Here is a 20,136-nt window from a genome sequence, read left to right as displayed (position 1 = left end):
TACAAGCACACTGGTCTTTTCATACTGGGGAGAGGCCGTTCATCTGCTCCGACTGCGGGAAGGGATTCACTTGCTCATCCCACCTGAAGGTACATCAGCGAGTTCACACTGGGGAGAGGCCGTTCACCTGCTCAGACTGTGGGAAGGGATTCACTTCGTCATCCCAACTGAAGGTACATCAGCGAGTTCACACTGGGGAGAGGCCGTTCACCTGCTCAGACTGTGGGGAGGGATTCACTGTGTCATCTCAACTGAAGGTACATCAGCGAGTTCACACTGGGGAGAGGCCGTTCACCTGCTCAGACTGTGGGAAGGGATTCACTTCGTCACTTGTCCTACAGAGACATCAGCGAGTTCACACTGGGGAGAGGCCGTTCACCTGCTCAGACTGCGGGAAGAGATTCCGTTGCTCATCTCAACTGAAGGTACATCAGCGAGTTCACACTGGGGAGAGGCCGTTCACCTGCTCAGACTGTGGGAAGGGATTCACTTCGTCATGTGTCCTACTCAGACACCAGCGAGTTCACACTGGGGAGAGGCCGTTCACCTGCTCAGTGTGTGGGAAGGGATTCATTCGATCATCCCGCCTACAAGCACACTGGTCTATTCACACTGGGGACAGGCCGTTCACCTGCTCCGACTGCGGGAAGGCATTCACTTGCTCATCCCACCTGAAGTTTCATCAGCGAGTTCACACTGGAGAGTGGCCCTTCTCTTGCTCAGACTGTGGAAAGGGATTCACTTGGTCATCCCAACTGAAGGTACATCAGCGAGTTCACACGGGGAGAGGCCGTTCACCTGCTCAGTGTGTGGGAAGGGATTCACTCGGTCATCGAACCTACAGAAACACCAGCGAGCTCACACTGGGTAGAGACTGATCACCTGCTCAGACTTCGGGAAGAGATTTTCTCAGCCATCTCCACCGAATGTGCATCATTGAGTTCACACTGGGTAGAGGCCGATCACCTGCTCAGACTTCGGTAAGAGATTCTCTCAGCCATCTCTGCCGAATGTGCATCATTGAGTTCACACCAGGGAGAGGTCGTTCACCTGCTGTGAATGTGGGAAGCAATTCACTCAGTATTCTAACCTTATGTAATTCTCACTTTGGCTAGCAGCTTAATATAGGGGGTGATAGCCCCCCAGCCCGGCCAAACTTAAGAAATCTTGTTTGGGTGGAAGCTGCTTGATGTGTTCCCTGTTACATATCAGTACCCCGAAATAATAAATGGTACATAATATGCGATTAAACGATTAGGCTTTATAGTTCTTTCTTTGACTATAGGGCTAGTAAAGAAAAAATAAAGAAGAAAAAGGGCCCACTCTCTCCATTCATGTCTTCTCATCTCTCCCCGGTAAAACACCGCAAAAATTCCTCTTCCTGACGAACAAGAAAGAACATTTCTGTCATTAGATAGCCCTGCATTCAAAAACCCTGTTGTCTCTAGTCGTAACCTAAACATTGCTGTTACAGAGAAAACATTACCTCAGCAGTGAAACATTGCACAGAGGCCGTTACATTAGCTGTGAAACCTTACAGCATGTTATTTGTGACACACTGCCGGGTTCACACTGGGGAGAAAGTTTCAATAAGCTGCATGCTGGATATTTGTCCGTCACCATTGCTGAATGCAATTTCGAGAGTGACTGTCGGTGCTGAACTCTGCAATTATTGCTGCTGCTCACCACACCCAGTTCTGCACCCTGGTCACTGGGCATGGGAGGAGTTTCTTCTGCTGCATATTCACCTTTAATGGGACTGGAGTTTAACGTGGACTGGAGTGGAGAGCGGCCAGTGAAGGAGTGGAGCTTTGAGGCTTTGGCTCAAGAGATTTTGGCAGTTGGGTTGTGCAATCAAGTCAATCAAGATTTGAACAGCTCAGACCCAGCAGAAAGCAGCTGATTGGGCAATTGAAAATTGAGAAGCTCAACAAACAAGTGAAAAGAGGGGCAGCTCAAGCCAGTGAGTGAGTGGGGTCAGTGAAGGAGTGGAGCTTTGAGGCTTTGGCTCGAGAAGTTTCGGCGAGCAAAGGCAGAGGACGAGCTTGCTCCCAGTAAGGTAAGGCTGGGTATGTTTCTTTAATTATTTTGATTAACTTAGGAGTTGGTAATGGAGGCAGTAGATAGGGCAATCCAGTGCTCCGATTGTAGAATGTGGGAAGTCAGGGACAGCACAATTGTCTCTGATGACTAAACCTCAGGGATCTGTACTGGGTCCAATGTTGTTTGTCATATATATTAATTATCTGGATGATGGGGTGGTAAATTGGATTAGTAAGTATGCAGATGATACTAAGATAGGTGGAGTTGTGGATCATGAAGGAGGTTTTCAAAGCTTGCAGAGAGATTTAGACCACTTAGAAGAGTGGGCTGAAAGATGGCAGAAGGAGCTTAATGCTGATAAATGTGAGGTGCTGCATTTTGGTAGGAGTAATCAAAATAGGGCATACATGGTAAATGGTAGGGCACTGAAGAATGCAGTAGAACAGAGGGATCTAGGAGTAATGGTGCATAGTTCCCTGAAGGTGGAGTCTCGTTTGGATAGGGTGGTGAAGAAAGCTTTTGGTATGCTGGCCTTTATAAATCAGAGCATTGAGTATAGGAGTTGGGATGTAATGTTGAAATTGTACAAGGCATTGGTAAGGCCAAATTTGGAGTATTGTATACAGTTCTGGTAACCAAATTATAGGAAATATGTCAATAAAATTGAGAGAGTACGGAGGAGATTTACTAAAATGTTGCCTGGGTTTCATCTCCTAAGTTACAGCAAAAGGTTGAACAAATTAGGTCCTTATTCTTTGGAGCGTAGGAATATTGGGAGTTAGGAAAAAAGTGAAAAAGCAGGATCTCAGGGATGGTAATCTCAGGATTGCTGCCTGTGCCACGAGACAGAGGGTAGGAACTGGAAGTCATGGCAGTTGAAAGTGTGGCTGAAGAGTTGGTGCAGGGGGCAGGGGTTCAGATTTCTGGAGCATTGGGATCTCTTCTGGGGAAGGTTTGACCTGTACAACAAGGACGGGCTGCACCTGAACTGGAAAGGGACCAATATCCTGGTGGGCAGGTTTGTTGGAGCTGTTGGGGAGGGTTTAAACTAGTTTGTCAGGGGGGTGGGAATCAGAATGTGAGTGCAGAGATGAGGGTAGAAGGACAAGGGCACGATGCTGTGTGTTCTGAGTTGGTGAGGAAGGACAGGCAGGGGACAAATCATAAATGTAGCCAGTTCGAGGGGTTGAAGTGTGTGTATTTCAATGCTAGGAGTATTAGGAATAAAGGGGATGAACTTAGAGAATGGATCAGTACATGGAACTACGATGTTGTGGCCATTACTGAAACTTGGCTGGAGGAAGGGGAGGATTGGCTGATGCAGGTACCGGGGTTTAGGTGTTTTACAAGGAATAGGATGGGAGGTAGAAAAGGGGGGGAGTAACATTACTGATCAGGGATAGTATCACGCCTGTAGAAAGGGAGGATGCTGCAGAGGGAGTGTCCACTGAGTCGGTGTGGGTGGAAGTCAGAAATAGGAAGGGATCAATCACTGTGCTGGGAGTAGTCTATAGGCCCCCAAATAGCCTTCGGGACACTGAGGAGCAGATAAGCAGGCAGATTTTAGAATGGTGCAGGAAATACAGGGTTGTAGTTATGGGTGACTTCAACTTCCCTCATATTGACTGGCACCTCCTGACTGCAAGGGGGATAGACGGGGCTGAATTTGTCAGATGTGTTCAAGAAGGATTCCTGACACAGTATGGGGACCGGCTGACGAGAGGAGAGGCCATACTGGATCTAGTTCTGGGTAATGAACCTGGTCAGGTGGCAGACCTCTTGGTGGGGGAGCATTTTGGTGAGAGTGACCACAACTCCCTTAGCTTCAGCATAGCTATGGAAAAGGATAAAAACAGACAAAATGGGAAAGTGCTTAACTGAGGAAGGGCTAACTATGAATGTATGAGGCAGGAACTAGCGAGAGTAAATTGGAAACAGGTGTTCAAAGGTGAAAGCACAGAAGTAATGTGGAGGAAGTTTAGGGACTACTTGTGCTGGGTTCAGGATAGGTTTGTATCACTGAGCCAAGGAGAAAATGGTCGGAAAAGGGAACCGTGGCTGACGAAACACGTGAGGCAACTCGTCAAGTGGAAGAAGGTAGCATATGTTAGATATAAGAAGCAGTCAGAGCCCTGTTGGTCACTTTTCGATTGCTCCTACCCTGTTTACTTAATTGTTTCCTACCAGTCTTTTTTTTTTTGAAACCTTATTAGAATACTTCAATACTGCTTTACTGTGGCTGGGAAAAGAACCAAAGCGTTTGCAAAAGAAAGAGAAACAGAAGATGAATCCCCAGTCACTTTGGATTCAATCAGTGACTTGCTTAAACAGCAAAAATTGGAATTCTCTGACGAGTTTGAACGGCTCAACGACAAATTGGATACAATTCAGCGAACTTTATTTGAGTATGAGAACCGAATTCAGGAGAATACTGCGAAGCTAATGACACTTGAAGAGGACATTGAAGATACAATTAAACTCTGCAAAGAGTGATCTTTATCCAATGATAAAATGCTGAAAAGGATCATCAGTCTCGAAAATAGAAACAGGAGAAGTAACATGCGAATCCTGGGTCTTGAAGAATCAATTGAAGGTGCTGACCCTACAAATTTTTTGCAAACTTTCTGAATCAGCTTTTCCCTGCTTTATTCACTTCCGAGCTGACTTAGAAGCCATTGTCCTTGGCGGCGAAACCCAGCTCGGTCGGACTAGCCTTTCATGAATTTCAAATTAAGGACCTTTTAATTTGCCATACCCAGAGAGAAGGAATGATCGATTTCCAAAATTACAAGGTTAGATTTGTGGAAGACTATTCGCCTGAAGTTTTGGCTGATTGCATGAAATATAAACAAGTTATGTTGGAGTCTTATAATAAAGGATATAAACCATCCCTTCAGTTCCCCGCACGTCTGAGTATTGTTTTGAAGAATGGATTGCGAAAAAGAATAAGTTCAGTTGAAGATGCAAAAGAGTTTCTAAAGGATGAAGTCTAACACTTATATTTCTTATTTGATCAAATTTTTTCTTCTGTTAATATGAAATTGAAATAAGGTTTTATTAAACTCATGTTTTGGCTATTCATATATTGTCTTTTGTTATATATTTTTTTGATACTTTATTTTATCCCGTTTTGAGGCTTTATTTTAATATAGCTTTCTTTGAATTTGTTTGAAGTGATCCTTTCATATTTTCGAATACTGAGTTATTTTACTTTTTATGTTGTGTCTTGGTAGGGACATAATGACCTTGCAGGACTAGAGTTTTTTTTTCTGTCAACGGGATTTTTGGGGGCCGGTACTTAGTTCTTAGCTCACTGACTGTCTATTGGTCAGCTTTCTCGCTTTGGGTAGGGGAGGGGGTAGGGCCTATTTCTCTCTGGGAGCTGTATTGGGTTGAATATATGATTGTTCGTTTGAATACCTTACTTTACCGTTTGCTTTCTAGTTTTAATAACTTATGGCTAGATCTTTTAATTACTTGTTGATTGGTATTTAAAATGGTTCAAAATATTAACCTGTTTAGTTTGAATGTGAAAGGGCTGAATTACCCCACCAAAAGGAACAAAGTGTTTGCTTATATTAAAAAATAAAAGCACCCATTATTTTTTTTTTACAAGAAACACAGATACACAGCTGTGATACCTTACGTTTTTTTTTTTACTGGGTGGAAGGGTATGCAATTCCACTCTTCGTTTAAGGGAAAATCACGTGGAGTTTCGATTTTTGTAGATAATACAGTTTCCTTTATTCAGCATAAAGTTGTTTCGGACCCTAATGGTCGATTTGTTATTGTATCAGGGAGTTTAGACAGTAAGTTGATTGTTTTTGCTCATGTTTATGCCCCCAACATAGATGATCCTGGATTTTTTGAACGTCTATTTTCATTTTTGCCAGATTTGTGTACTTACGCCCTTGTGATGGGACGAGACTGTAACAGCTGGTTAGATCCAGTATTAGATCGCTCATTTATTAAACCAGCCACACTTAGTATATCAGCTTTGTTTATCCAATCTTTTCTAACTAAATGTGGTATAGTTGATGCTTGGCGGTTTCTGCATCTGACGGACAGGGAGTATTCTTTTTTCTCTCATGTCTATCATTCTTATACTGGGATTGACTTTGTTTTTATTGATAGTCAAATGATTCCATTAATTCGATCAATTGAATATAAAGAGATTGCTATTTCTGACCACTCTCCTGTAATTCTATCTTTAAATCTTCCTGGTACTATCCCCATGTGTAGATTTTGGCGATTTAATTTAACTCTGTTATCCGATGAGGATTTTTAAAAAATTTATGGAGAATCAAATTACCCTTTATTTTTGAAGAAAATACGTTGGAAGAGGCGTCTAGCCTTATTATATGGGATACTTTTAAAGCATACATCCGGGATCAATTATTTCTTATACTGCAAACATCATTAGAAAAGCTAACAAAGAAAGAAATGAATTAGCCAATCAGTTAAAGCAACTGGACCATAAATATGCTTCGGTACCTGATCCTGAAACATATAAGAGACGTATTGAAACTAAAACTAAATATGATCTTCTTATAACATATCCAATTGAAAGCCAACTTTTAAAAGATACAAGACAACTTTACATTCATGGAGATAAAACTGGTAAGCTACTGGCTAATCAATTGAAGCGATTTTCAGCCAAGCAGCAAATTAAAGAAATACATAAAATTAATGGGGATATGACAACTGACCACCTTGTAATTAATGACACTTTTAGAGAATTTTATTCTAAATTGTATAGTTCTGACTCTGTTAATGATAATATTGCAAAGAATAATTTTTAGATCAATTAAATATTCCTAATCTTTCGTTAGATGATCGTAGGCAATTGGATCAACCTATTTCCCAGGATGAAATTGCTCAGGCTATTTGAGAATTGCATTCTGGGAAATCCCCAGGACCCGGTGGATTCTCTGGAGAATTTTATTAGGCTTTTTCCTCCTTGCTTCTACCACATTTATGTTCTACCATTAGAGGAAGGAAGACTACCGCAGTCTTTTTACGGAGCTTCCATTTCGCTCATTCTCAAAAAGAATATGAATCCTACTGAATGTTCTTCGTATAGACCTATCACTTTACTCAATTTTGATACTAAAATTTTATCTATAGTGTTGGCTCACAGACTTGAAGATATATCTTGTGCATGCACCGGTCGTGCATGCAGCCTGGTACAGCCGTTCCGATCTATTCTTACTTTCTTCTTCTTACTTTTTAATTTACGTTATCTTTTGTATTTTTTTTCTCACGGTAACACGTCGAAGCTGCACGCTACCTAACATGCTGGTAGAGAGAGTTTTCTTTGGGTTTTCTTTAGCACTGGAAATGGTTACATCCCGACACGCCGGACAGAAGCAAGGTCGCATTGTATATTTCATGGACCAGCAAACACCGGCCGGCTTAGCGAACAGAGCGGCGGCCACCCCTGCTGAAATCCGGAGGAAAACACACAGAGGGGGATCACAAAGCCAAGGAAAGAGGACCGGGTCGAGACAACAGAGACTTTTGGAGAAGAGTTCAGTGGGTAATACCGTTCCGGCTGACCGGAAGTGCACTGAGAGCAGTAAGCGTAAAGGAGTTCGGTGCTTACTGATCTGGCTAACAACGGATAGTGCAATCCGGGGTATATTATGATTGAGGAATGTGTTTGCAGACTGGATATTGAACTTTTTACTGTTGGACTTCGGCCACATTCCACCGTGATACAACACTTGGCAGCACGGGAGGTCGTACCTGCCTGTGGCCATCGAACATGCAGCTCCTCCCGTGGAGGGTCAGACACCCTGAGCCAATAGACTGGTCCTGGACTTATTTTCCATCTGGCATAGTTTGCATTTTGGTGTTCGATTGTTGGGGCTTTTGTATTGCTATATTTACGCTCAATTCTTGGTTGGTGCGGCTGTAACGAAACCATATTTCCCTCGGGATTAATAAAGTATATCTATCCATCTATCTATCTATCTATATTGATAGGATGCAAAACTGGGCTGAGAAGAGGCAAATGGAGTTCAACCCAGATAAGTGTGAGCTGGTTCATTGTATTAGGTCAAAGATGATGGCAGAATGTAGCATTAATGGCAAGACTTGGCAGTGCGGAGGATCAGAGTCAAGTCAAGGCACTGTATATTGTCATTTCCACCATAACTGCTGGTACCGTACACAGTAAAAATGAGACAATGTTTTTCAGGACCATGGTGCTACATGAACAATACAAAAATTACACTGAACTACGTAAAAAAAAAACACACAAAATTACACGAGACTCCAGACCTACTGAGGACTGCATAAAGTGTGCAAAACAGTGCAGGCATTACAATAAATAATAAACAAGACAGTAGGTTGGTGTCAGTCCAGGCTCTGAGTATTGAGGAGTCTGAATACTTGGGGGGGAAAAAAACTGTTACATAGACTGGTCGTGAGGGCCTGAAAACTTCGGTGCCTTTTGCCAGGTGGCAGGAGGGAGAAGAGTTTGTATGAGGGGTGCATGGGGTCCTTCACAATGCTGTTTGCTTTACGGATGCAGTGGGTGGTGTAAGTGTCTCCAATGGTGGGAAGAGAGACCCCGATGATCTTCTCAGCTGACCTCAGTATCCACTGCAGGGTCTTGCGATCCGAGATGGTTTCCGAACCAGACAGTGATGTAGCTGCTCAGGATGCTCTCGATACGTCCTCTGTAGAATGTGGTGAGGACGGAGGGTGGGAGATGGACCTTCCTCAGCCTTCACAGAAAGTAAGGACACTGCTGGGCTTTCTTTGCTATGGAGCTGGTGTTAGGGACCAGGTGAGATTCTCCGCCAGGAGAATCTTGGGGTCCGAGTCCATAGGACACTCAAAGCTGCTGTGTAGGTTGACTCTGTGGTTAAGAAGGCATACGGTGCATTGGCCTTAATCAACCATGGGATTGAATTTAAAAGGCGAAGGGTAATGTAGGACTCTGGTCAGACCGCACTTGAAGTACTATGCTCAATTCTGGTCGCTTCGTTACAGGAAGGATGTGGAAACCACAGAAAGAGTGCAGAGGGGATATACAAGGATGTTGCTGGGTCTGGGGAGCATGTCTTATGAGAATAGGTTGAGTGAACTCGGCTTTTTCTTCTTGGACCGACGGAGGATGAGAGCTGACCTGATAGAGGTGTATAAGATGATGAGAGGCATTGATCGTGTGGACAGTCAGAGGCTTTTTCCCAGGGCTGAAATGGTGGCCACAAGAGGACACAGGATTAAGGTGCTGGAGATTAGGTACAGAGGAGATGTCAGGGGTAAGTTTTTTTACACAGAGAGTGGTGTGTGGAATGGGCTACAATAGGGTCTTCAAAGAGACTCCTGGACAGGTACATGGAGCTTAGAAAAACAGAGGGCTATGGGTAACCCTGGGTAATTTCTGAGGTAAGAACATGTTCGGCACAGCATTGTGGGCCGAAGGGCCTCTATACTGCTGCAGTTTTTCTATGTTTCTACTTTCTATTCACATTCCTCCGGGCTCACTGGACAGGAACACTGAAACACTAAGTGAGAATCAGCAGGAGGTGGCCATTCAGCCCCTCGAGCCATCACCAAGATGGCGGCTGCTCTCCCATCTCAGCCACATGTTTCTGCCCGATCCTCATTTCCTCAATCCCTTCAGTCTCCACACATCTGCCGGCCTCTGTTTTATGTGAGGATGATCACTGAGTCTTCACCGGCCTCTGTGGTGGGGATTTACAGACATTCACCACCCTCAGAGTGGAGACATTTCCCCTCATCTCAGTCCCGAACAGTCCACCTCCATTTTCAGAGACTGGGATCCCTGGTTCAACCGGTAATGATGTTGTGAATTTCAATGTGTTCATCTCTCAGTCCTCGATTCTCTAAATGAAAGGGTTATCACATTTGATCTTTCTTCATATGATGACCCCACCACTCCAGGGATCAGTCTGGTGAATCTTCATTGCACTCTCTATAACAAATACTCTCAAACCTCTTTGTTAATCCTCTATGGAATTAATTTCCATCTTCTGCAGCCCCGTGTTGCCCCAACCACTCACCTCCCACCCCCGTCACTATTTCCACCTTCCCACCTCCCCCTCACCTGGATCCACCTCTCACTCCCCAGCTCTTGCCCCATCCCCACCCCTCACCTCTTTTCTCGGACTATTTCCCGTCCACTCTCAGTCCAGAGGGAGGGTCTCGGCCCGAAATGTTGACGGTCCATTTCCCTCCACAGATGCTGCCCGACCCACTGAGTTCCTCCGGCAGTTTGTTCTTTGGTCTGTGTGACCCGTGTTAGTGTGGGGAGCGGGATTTTACACCATATTCCCGGTACAGTCTCAACAAAACACAAATAATTGTCACTTTGCCCGGACCATTGGCCCCGCTTGCAGGGCAACAGTCTGCCGGTGTTTGCCCCCCAATGTGGTGAATCGCCACCACCGTGGGCTCAGACATTTCCACAGATGAGCCCCTCCTGTCCCCACCGGGACAAACATCCTGTCCGCCCCCTCTCTCACCGTCTTCATCCTCTCCCTCCCCGGGGAACCGGCATCAAACCGACGGGCCGAGCGGTCTCCTCCTACCTCTCAGCGACACATCAGACTCCGGCCGCAGGAGACGCTTCACAAACGCCCCAACTTCCCTCGGAGGGAAATGGAAATAAATCAGAAAGCGGACATTTACTTTGACGGTTGTCCCGCCGTGACGGAAAGTTCGGGAGACGGAGTCAGCGGGGGTAACGCCCTCTCGGCTGGTCCGCCTCCGCTATTGGCTGGAAGCAGTGATTGACACTGCTTCGTACCAATGGGAATAGTGCAGCACGTGACTCCTCTGTTGACAGCGGTGGGGGAGGGGCTGGTCACGTGATCAGTAGCCCAGCCGTTAAACCGACCAAGCTCGAGCTCACCAGCGCGCGGTGCACAAAAGGCCCCGGATGATCGGTTGAGGTGAGAAGGGATCTCCGGGTTGGGGGTCTCACCGGGCGGCGTTTCCAACACCGACTTCGGGTAGTTGCTGTGACTCCGGACTCCGTGACCCGCAATCCCGGGACAGTCCTGCTCTCTTCCCTCTCTCTCAGCCCCACCATCCGTACACGGGCCCCGGGGAGCTTCCGGCTGATGAGGGAATGGGAACCGATGGGTCTCTCAGACAGAGCTGAGCTCCAGCTGTCTAAATGCAAGGATCGGGAACTCGGAGAAAGGGAACAAAATCTTTTACATCAGCTGTTGTGAAAATCACCTTTGTTCTGCCTCCAGTCACAAACAAGAGAAAATCTGCAGATGCTGGAAATCCGAGCAACACACACAAATTGCTGGAGGAACTCAGCATTAGTACTCTTTTCCATAGATGCTGCCTGGCCTGCTGAGTTCCCCCAGCATTTTGTGTCTGTTGCTGGTTCCACCCCCTCTTGTTCTGGACTTTCTACCTGTGAGAACATGTTTTGTCCCACTCTCTCTGGGTACATAATGATATCAGACACCTTTGTCCAGGGCAACAAGTAGCTTTCACATCACAAATGTGCCAGACTCCAATGAGACAGACTACTGCCCTTCCCTTCATATTCATTGGCATTGCCATCACTGAGTTCACCACCGTCAGTCACCTGGGGGAGGGTTCAGGGGAAATATTTATGTACAATACAGAAACTGGTGTTACCTGTGTATATTGTGGTGACGCAAAAGTTGCTGGAGAATTTGCAAGTGGGAAGAAGTGGAGTGATATTTGGAAATCTGACTTTTAAGCGTCATTTAGCAAGCAAATGACACATGGACCGTGTGCAAAAGCTCTGGCAAGAAAATCCATCATTACCTGTTACAGGCCTGCAACTTAGGTTGTGTGAGAGTGCAGATGAACTAAAACAAACCCAGAGGAGATCAAAGTTCTTATAGACAGTGATTTGACAGCTGTTAAAATGAATACCTCTCTATATAAAATTCACTGTGCACATGTGGAAAAATTGCATAATACAAGCTTTATGTGTACACTGGTCATTACAAATTTGAGGGGAGATTGGTGGGAAGGTGGGGAGACCTCCAGTGTCCCTGATGCCATGACGTACAAGATGTGCATCCAGCTGCAGCTTGTAACCCTGCAGTTTAAGGAGTTGGAACTTGAAATGGATGAATTCCAGATCATCCAGGAGTTGGGGGTGCGTTGGGATAGATATGACATGAAGAGAGGTGAGTTACACCCAAGGTGCAGGATACAGGAAACTGGGTGAGAGTCAGGAAGGGGAATGAGGTTAAATAGCCATCACAGAGTACTCTTGTGTCCATCCCACACAACAACAGGTGGAACCACTTTAGAAACTGTTGAGATTACCTGGCAGAGAAAAATCAAAGGGGTGATAGGGGATTTGTTAGTGAAGGGAACAGAACAAGAGGGGACTAATATCCCAGTGGTGAGGCTCGCTAGTGCTAGTGTGGGGAGAGGGTGATGTGGTTAAAATAAGTTGTAGAGGGGAATGGGAGCCAGAATGACAGAACAGATAGTGGAGTGGGTGAATTGAATGGAATTGACTTTATTGCATACATCCTTCATATACATGAGGAGTAGAAATCTTTACATCTCCATCTAAATGTTAAAAGTGCAGTTCACAGTAATTCATAACAGATAGTTTATACATAGGACAGTCAATATAACATAGAAATGCAATTGTATCAGCATGAATTAATCAGTCTGATGGCCTGGTAGAAGATGATGTCCCGGAGCCTGTTGGTCCTTTTGCTGTGGTACCGTTTCCTGGATGGTAGCAGCAGAAACAGTTTGTGGTTGTGGTGAATTGGCTCCCCAATATCCTTTGGGCCCCTTTTACACACCTGTCTCTGTAAATGTCCTGAATAGTGGGAAGTTCACATCTACAGACACGCTGGGCTGTCCGCACCACTCTCTGCAGGTTCCTGCGATTGAGGGAAGTACAGTTCCCATACCAGGCAGTGATGCAGCCAGTCAGGATGCTCTCAATTGTAGAAAGACCTTTGGATTTTGGGCCCCATCCCCAACTACTTCAACCGTCTGAGGTGAAAGAGGTGCTGTTGTGCTCTTTTTACAACACAGCCGGTATGTACAGACCATGTACATGAAAGATGGCAAATGGCGTTTAATGCTGGTAAGTGTGAGGTGCTACATTTTGGTAGGACTAATCAAAATAGGACATACATGGTAAATGGTAGGGCATTGAAGAATGCAGTAGAACAGAGGGATCTGGGAGTAATGGTGCATCATTCCCTGAAGGTGGAATCTCATGTCGATAGGGTGGTGAAGAAAGCTTTTGGTGTGCTGGCCTTTATAAATCAGAGTATTGAGTATAGGAGTTGGGATGTAATATTAAAATTGTACAAGGCATTGGTAAGGCCAAATTTGGAGTATTGTGTACAGTTCTGGTCACCGAATAATCGGAAAGATGTAAACAAAATAGAGAGAGTACAGAGGAGATTTACTAGAATGCTACCTGGGTTTCAGCACCTCAGTTACAGAGAAAGGTTGAACAAGTTGGGTCTTTATTTTTTGGGGCGTAGAAGGTTGAGGGGGGACTTGACAGAGGTATTTAAAATTATGAGGGGGATAGATAGAGTTGACGTGTATAGGCTTTTTCCATTGAGAGTGGGGCAGATTCAAACAAGAGGACATGAGTTGAGAGTCGGGGGCAGAAGTTTAGGGGTAACATGAGGGGAAGTTCTTTACTCAGAGAGTGGTAGCTGTGTGGAATGAGCTTCCAGTAGAATTGGTAGAGGCAGGCTCGATATTGTCATTTAAAGTAAAATTGGATAGCTGTATGGACAGGAAAGGAATGGAGGGTTATGGGCTGAGTGCAGGTCGGTGGGACTAGGGTAGAGTAAGCATTCAGCGTGGACAAGAAGGGCCGAGATGGCCTGTTTCCATGCTGTAATTGTTATATGGTTATATGTGAGATCCTTGGTGATGTTTATGCTGAGGAACTTAAAGCTGTTCACCTTCTTAACCCCAGATCCATTGATGTCAATAAGGGTTAGCCTGTCTCCATTCCTGCTGTAGTCCACAATCGGCTCCTTTGTTTTTGTGACAATGAGCGAGAGTTTGTTTTCTTGACACCAGTCAGATGTTGTTCAGACCTCAGATAGAGTCAGCAATCAAATGGTTGAGCATGGTGCGATGAATGTGCTGTGCTGTGTATATCACAATGCAAGAAGCATCACAGGAAAGCCAGATGACCTCAGGACAGGGAATTATGATATTGTAGCCATTATTAGGACTTGGTTGCACCCAACAGTCTGAGGGATTTAGAGGAACAAATTTGTAGAGAGATCACAGATCATGCCAAGAAACAAAGGTTGATTCAGTAACTGATTTTAACTTTCTATGTATTGACTGGGACTCCCATACTGTTAAAGGACTAGATGGGGTAGAGTTTGTCAAATGTGCCCTTAATCAGTAATTAGAATTCCTGACGTAGAAGTGTACAATAAGCTGTTAGGAAATGATCCAGGGCTGGTGACAGAAATTAGTGATCATATGCCATGAGACTCAAAGTAAATATGGAAAAAGAGAGGTCTGGACCACGGGTTGATTCAAAATTGGAGAAAGGTCAATTTTGATGGTATGAGAAAGGATCTGACAAGTGTGGTTTGGGACAGGCTGCTTTCTGGCAAAAGAGTACTTGGTAAGTGGGAGGCCTTCAGAAGTGAAATTTTGAGGATGTAGAGTTTGTACATGCCTGCCAAAATAAAAGTTGAAAAGTTACAGGTGCAGGGAACCTTGCTTTTCAAGAGATATTGAGGCCCGGGATATTTTGTTCCTCTAAATGCCTCAGACTGTTGGGTGCTACCAAGACCCATTAATGACTACAATATCATGATTCCACACCCTGAGCTCATTTGACTTTTTTTTAGTTGTCTGCTGTTGGTTTCTGAAAGCTTCCCAATAGTTTTCGGGTAAGTTATTGGAACATTTGTGCAGGAACCGGATATATACTGTAAGTATTTGGTTAGGTGTGGACTGATAAAGGTTAGACAGCATGGCTTTGTGCACGGTAGGTCATGTCTAACCAATCTTATAGAGTCTCTCGAGGAAGTTATCAGGAAAGTGGATGAAGGCAAGGCAGTGGATGTTGTCTACATGGACTTTAGCAAGGCACTTGACAAAGTCTCATATGGGAGGTTGGTCAAGAAGGTTCAGTCACTCAGCATTCAAGATGAGATAGTAAATTGGATGAGACACTGGCTTTGGGAGAAGCCAGAGTGTGGTAGCACATGGTTGCCTCTCTGACTGGAGGCCTGTGACTAGTGGTGTGTCATAGGGATCAGTGCTGGATCTGTTGTTGTTTGTCATTTATATCAGTAATCTGGATGATAGTGTGGTTAACTGGATCAGCAAATTTGTGAATGACACCAAGATTGGTGGTGTAGTGGACAGCGAGGAAGACTATCATGACTTGCAGTGCGATCTGGACCAGCTGGGAAAATGGTTTGAGAAGCGGAAAATTGAATTTAATGCAGACAAGTGCGAGTTGTTGCACTTTGGTATGACCTACCAAGGCAGGTTTTTCACAGTGACTGGTCGGGCACGGAGGACTGTTGTAGAAGAAAGGGACCTGGGAATACAGGTCCTTAGTTCACTGAAAGTGGTATCACAGTAAGATAGAGACGGAAAGCAGGATTTCAGTCCATTGGCCTTCATGAACCAAGGAACTGACAACAATAGATGGACGTTATGTTGACTTGTATAAGACATTGGTGAGGCCTAATTTGGAGTATTGTGTACAGTTTTGGTCACCTACCTACATGAAAGTTGTAAAAGAGGTTGAAAGAGTTCTGAGAAAATTCACAAGGATGTTGCCAGGTCTGGAGGACTTGGGTTATAAGGAAAGATTGAACAGGTCTGGAATTTATTCCTTGGAATGTGGAATACTGAGGGGCGATTTGTTTGTGATAGAGGGGCATAGATAGGGTAAAAGCAAGCTGACTTACTCCACTGGGATTGGGTGGGACTACAACAAGAGGCCATGGGTTAAGGGTGAAAGGTGAAACGTTAAGGGGAACATTAGGGGAAACTTCTTCACGCAGACGGTCATCCGGGTGTGGAATGAGCAGCCAGCACAAGTGGTGCATGCGAGCTCAATTTCAACATTTAAGAGGTTTTCATAGGTACCTGGATGGTAGGGGTATGGAAGTGGGTGGTTTAAATAGTTCAGCACAAACCAGATGGCCCAAAGGGCCTGTTTCTGTGCTGTAATTTTCTGTGACTGTGACAAGAACCTGAAATAATACAAAAATTCACTCTAAGTCCTTTTAACAGCTGTGCAGACCAACCATTCATCTCAGCAGGAATTTTTTATATGGCGTTAAAACTGTGGCACTTCAAGTTAATAATACATAAAAGAAAATCCTCGCTACACGTCAAGAAAGACAATTTGTGTGAAAGTGTTTCAGATATGATGGGGCCAGGCACCCATGCTGCTCAGCAGGACCAGGGAATAATAACAATGGAGAGAGTCAAACTGAGCCAAGTCACAGATTGGAGACGGCAGAAATGCCCCATTCTTATAGAGACAGGAAGAGCATCAGGGAATTGATGGTCATTCCAGATACCAGCACTGTGCCCAGTCAGAAGATGATTTCTTGGGTTGAACCTTACTGTAACAGTGTGATACCAGATCAAACCTTGGCAACTCAAGTAATCTCATCTGAAATGTTGTCCTACACCCACTGATGGATTTTGATGATCTTTTTACAGGTTAAAAATAAGAAGGAATTTGTCTCCAGGAATCGCAAACACGGCACACCAGTTTTGCTGTCTCTGTCTAGATATTTAAGAAGTGGAGCAAGGGATTCAATCGACCATCCTTCCTGGTCAGACTGTTGGGAGGGATTCACTCGGTCATCTGACTGACTGGCACACCCGTCATTTTACACAGTGGGAATGGATTCAATCGGTCATCTCAACTGAAGGTACATCAGCAAGTTCACACTGGACAAGGCCATTCATCTGTTCTGTGTGTGAGAAGGGACTCAGTCGGTCTTCCCACCTGTGGACACACCAGTCAGTTCACACTGGGCAGAGGCTGGTCATCTGCTGAAATTCTGGGAAAGGATTCACTTAGTTATCTGACCTAATGGCTCACCAGTGAGTTCACACCAGGGAGAAGCCGTTCACCTGCTCAGACTCTGGGAAGGGATTCACTTGGTCATCTAACCTAATGGCTCACCAGCGAGTTCACACTGGGGAGAAGCCGTTCACCTGCTCGGACTGTGGGAAGAGATTCACTGAGTCATCCACCCTACAGAGACACCAGCGAGTTCACACTGGGGAGAAGCCGTTCACCTGCTCAGACTGTGGGAAGAGATTCACTGAGTCATCCCACCTACGGGTACATCAGCGTGTTCACACTGGGGAGAAGCCTTTCACCTGCTCAGAATGTGGGAAGAGATTCACTCAGTTATCCCACCTACAGAGTCATCAGCGAGTTCACACCGGGGAGAAGTCGTTCACCTGCTCAGTCTGTGGGAAGGGATTCACTCACTCATCCAGCCTACAGAGACATCAGCAAGTTCACACTGGGGAGAAGCCGTTCACCTGCTTAGAATGTGGGAAGGGATTCACTCAGTCATCCCACCTACAGAGTCATCAGCGAGTTCACACTGGGGAGAAGCCGTTCACCTGCTTAGAATGTGGGAAGGGATTCACTCAGTTATCCCACCTACAGAGACATCAGCGTGTTCACACTGGGGAGAAGCCGTTCACCTGCTCAGTCTGTGGGAAAAGATTCACTGAGTCATCCCAACTAAGGAGACATCAACGAGTTCACACTGGGAAGAAGCCATTCACCTGCTCAGTCTGTGGGAAGAGATTCACTCAGTTATCCCACCTAAAGAGTCATCAGCGAGTTCACACTGGGGAGAAGCCGTTCACATGCTTAGAATGTGAGAAGCGATTCACTCACTCATCCACCCTACAGAGACATCAGCAAGTTCACACTGGGGAGAAGCCATTCACCTGCTCAGTCTGTGGGAAGAGATTCACTCAGTTGTCCCAACTACAGAGTCATCAGCGAGTTTACACTGGGGAGAAGCCGTTCACCTGCTTAGAATGTGGGAAAGGATTCACTCAGTCATTCAAACTATTGGCACACCAGTCAGTTCACAGTGGGGAGTGGCCATTCACCTGCTTAGAATGTGGGAAAGGATTCACTCAGTCGTCCAAACTAATGGCACACCAATCAGTTCACACTGGAGAGAGACCACTCACCTGCTCAGACTGTGGGAAGGGATTCACTCGGTCATCCCAACTACTGGCACACCAGTCAGTTCACACCGGGGAGAGGCCATTCACATGCTCAGTCTGTGAGAAGAGATTTACTCAGTCATCCTACCTACAGATTCATCAGCGAGTTCATACTGGGGAGAAACCTTTCACCTGCTCAGAATGTGGGAAGAGATTCACTCAGTCATCCACCCTACAGAGACATCAGCAAGTTCACACTGGGGAGAAGCCGTTCACCTGCTCAGTCTGTGGGAAGAGATTCACTCAGTTATCCCACCTACAGAGTCATCAGCAAGTTCACACTAGGGAGAAGCCGTTCACCTGCTCAGAATGTGGGAAAGGATTCACCCGGTCATCCGAACTACTGACACACCAGTCAGTTCACAATGGGGAGTTACTGTTGTTATGAATCACAAGGTTTCGTTTGCTGTGGAGCGAGAGAGAGAGATTAAGAAAGTGAATCAGTCTGACTTTCAGCTTGTTCACATCACTCACAGCTTGTTTAGTTTTAACTGAGGACACAGACACTCAGATTCAGATGGAGACAAAGGCGGAAAAATGGAAGGATCGAAACCAGGGAACTAGTGGCCAAGGGTCATTGTTTCGAACTTTCCTATGCCGACAAGGGTGGGTTAATTATCAACTCAGCATACATCGAATGTGTGGTTGTCACCTTGTTTGATCAATAGGAATGGATCTGATTTGGGGTATCCTGTGGAGACCACTTATGTGTTAACCCTTGCCTGGGTGTGGTGTGGAAATTCACTTGAAGACAATACCCCTTGTGACAAGTCACTTTCGGTGATAATTCGTATGTGGATGTGAAACGACAACGGATAAAATCTACAGCTACTGTTCTCTTGTTTTACCACCGTGGAACCTGTGGAATTTGACATAATTGCCTTCTCTCAACATTTACCCTGGATTACAAATATCTCTCTCTCATCACCTATTCTGTGGATGAACTGAACTTTCATAATTCACCATCTCAAGACTAAGCCTTGTTTCCCCTGAGCTCAATAGTTTGGGAGTTATATTTACACACACATATACACATAGCACGGTTAACTTTTGCTTATCTTGCTTAAGTTATGATATTATAAGTAGATACTATTAAAGATAGTGGATTTAACATCAAAACCAGACTCCAGTTGTAGTTTGTTGCTGCTGGTTTATTTCTAAAGTGTTATGGTTCATAATAAAATTGGGGCCTGCGCCTGGGATATGAACAGATTTGGGGGCGTATTGATTAATTATCGATTTCATTGGAGAAATCTCTTTTGATTTATTTGTGTGTGGAAAATCAGCAGCAATGGATGTTGATAGATGTCTGGAAGCGCCAACCTCTGAGGCACTAAAGGACACCAGAAGGATTGAGTTGTTGAGTATTGCTAAAAGGCTAAAACTTGCTAAGGTGAAATTGACAATGAGAAGGACACAGATGCAGAAGATCATAACTGAGCATTATGTATCTAAGGGTGTGTTTAAAGTGCAGGAGTTGGAGGTGTTTCCTGAAAGTAACCGAGTCAGCTTGAGCTCCAGTACAAGTTAGGAAAATTAAAGATGGAGGCTGTGGAAAGGCAGAGGCAGTTTGAGGCTGGAGAGGCAGGAAAACAGAGAGGAGAGGCGGAAGAACAGAGACGAAGCAGAAAGACAGTGGTTGTTCAAGTTGGAAAAGATAGAAAGATTGTAGCAAAGCTGTCTCACGTTAGACTCTGGTGATAAGTTTGAGGCCAGTTGAGAAGTTCAATTGGTACCTCCATTTGAAAAGGCAGAGGTTGATAAATACTTACAGCAATTTGAGACGGTTGCTCAGAGTTTAAAGTGGCCAAAAGAGGGTTGGCCTATTCTCTTACAAAGTGTAATTAAGGG

General features: G+C 45.0%; 3 protein-coding genes across 4 annotated transcripts in view; all 3 read left to right on the top strand.

Moving 5' to 3' along the window:
• Positions 1 to 5,123, top strand: part of LOC140207873 (uncharacterized) — a 7,793-nt gene extending 2,670 nt beyond the window's left edge. The window contains exons 2-3 of the mRNA XM_072276420.1: positions 7 to 2,059; positions 4,257 to 5,123. Coding sequence (XP_072132521.1) covers positions 7 to 878 — 872 coding nt within the window. The 3' untranslated portion in view covers positions 879 to 2,059; positions 4,257 to 5,123. The remainder of the gene's footprint in view (positions 1 to 6; positions 2,060 to 4,256) is intronic.
• Positions 1 to 20,136, top strand: part of LOC140208711 (uncharacterized) — a 126,971-nt gene that overhangs the window by 91,781 nt on the left and 15,054 nt on the right. The window lies entirely within an intron of this gene.
• LOC140208704 (uncharacterized) lies at positions 10,903 to 19,497 on the top strand. 2 transcript variants are annotated; one of them, XM_072277581.1, is made up of 2 exons: positions 10,903 to 10,973; positions 16,738 to 19,497. In XM_072277581.1, exon 2 carries the CDS (start codon positions 17,201 to 17,203, stop codon positions 18,671 to 18,673), a length of 1,473 nt encoding a protein of 490 aa, XP_072133682.1. In that variant the 5' UTR covers positions 10,903 to 10,973; positions 16,738 to 17,200; the 3' UTR covers positions 18,674 to 19,497. The 2 variants fall into 2 exon arrangements, with proteins under 2 accessions (XP_072133682.1, XP_072133683.1); XM_072277582.1 differs by lacking the exon at positions 10,903 to 10,973 and adding an exon at positions 12,112 to 12,206.

This window comes from Mobula birostris, chromosome 13 (assembly GCF_030028105.1).
Source record: "Mobula birostris isolate sMobBir1 chromosome 13, sMobBir1.hap1, whole genome shotgun sequence".
In the NCBI taxonomy this organism is placed as follows: Eukaryota; Metazoa; Chordata; class Chondrichthyes; order Myliobatiformes; family Myliobatidae; genus Mobula; species Mobula birostris.
Note: the sequence above shows the minus strand (reverse complement) of the source record. Positions and strands in the feature narration are given on the sequence as shown.

Excerpts from the sequence above, each read along its gene's own strand:
- LOC140208704 (XM_072277581.1), top strand. The coding sequence starts at position 17,201 with ATGGCTCACCAGCGAGTTCACACTGGGGAGAAGCCGTTCACCTGCTCG.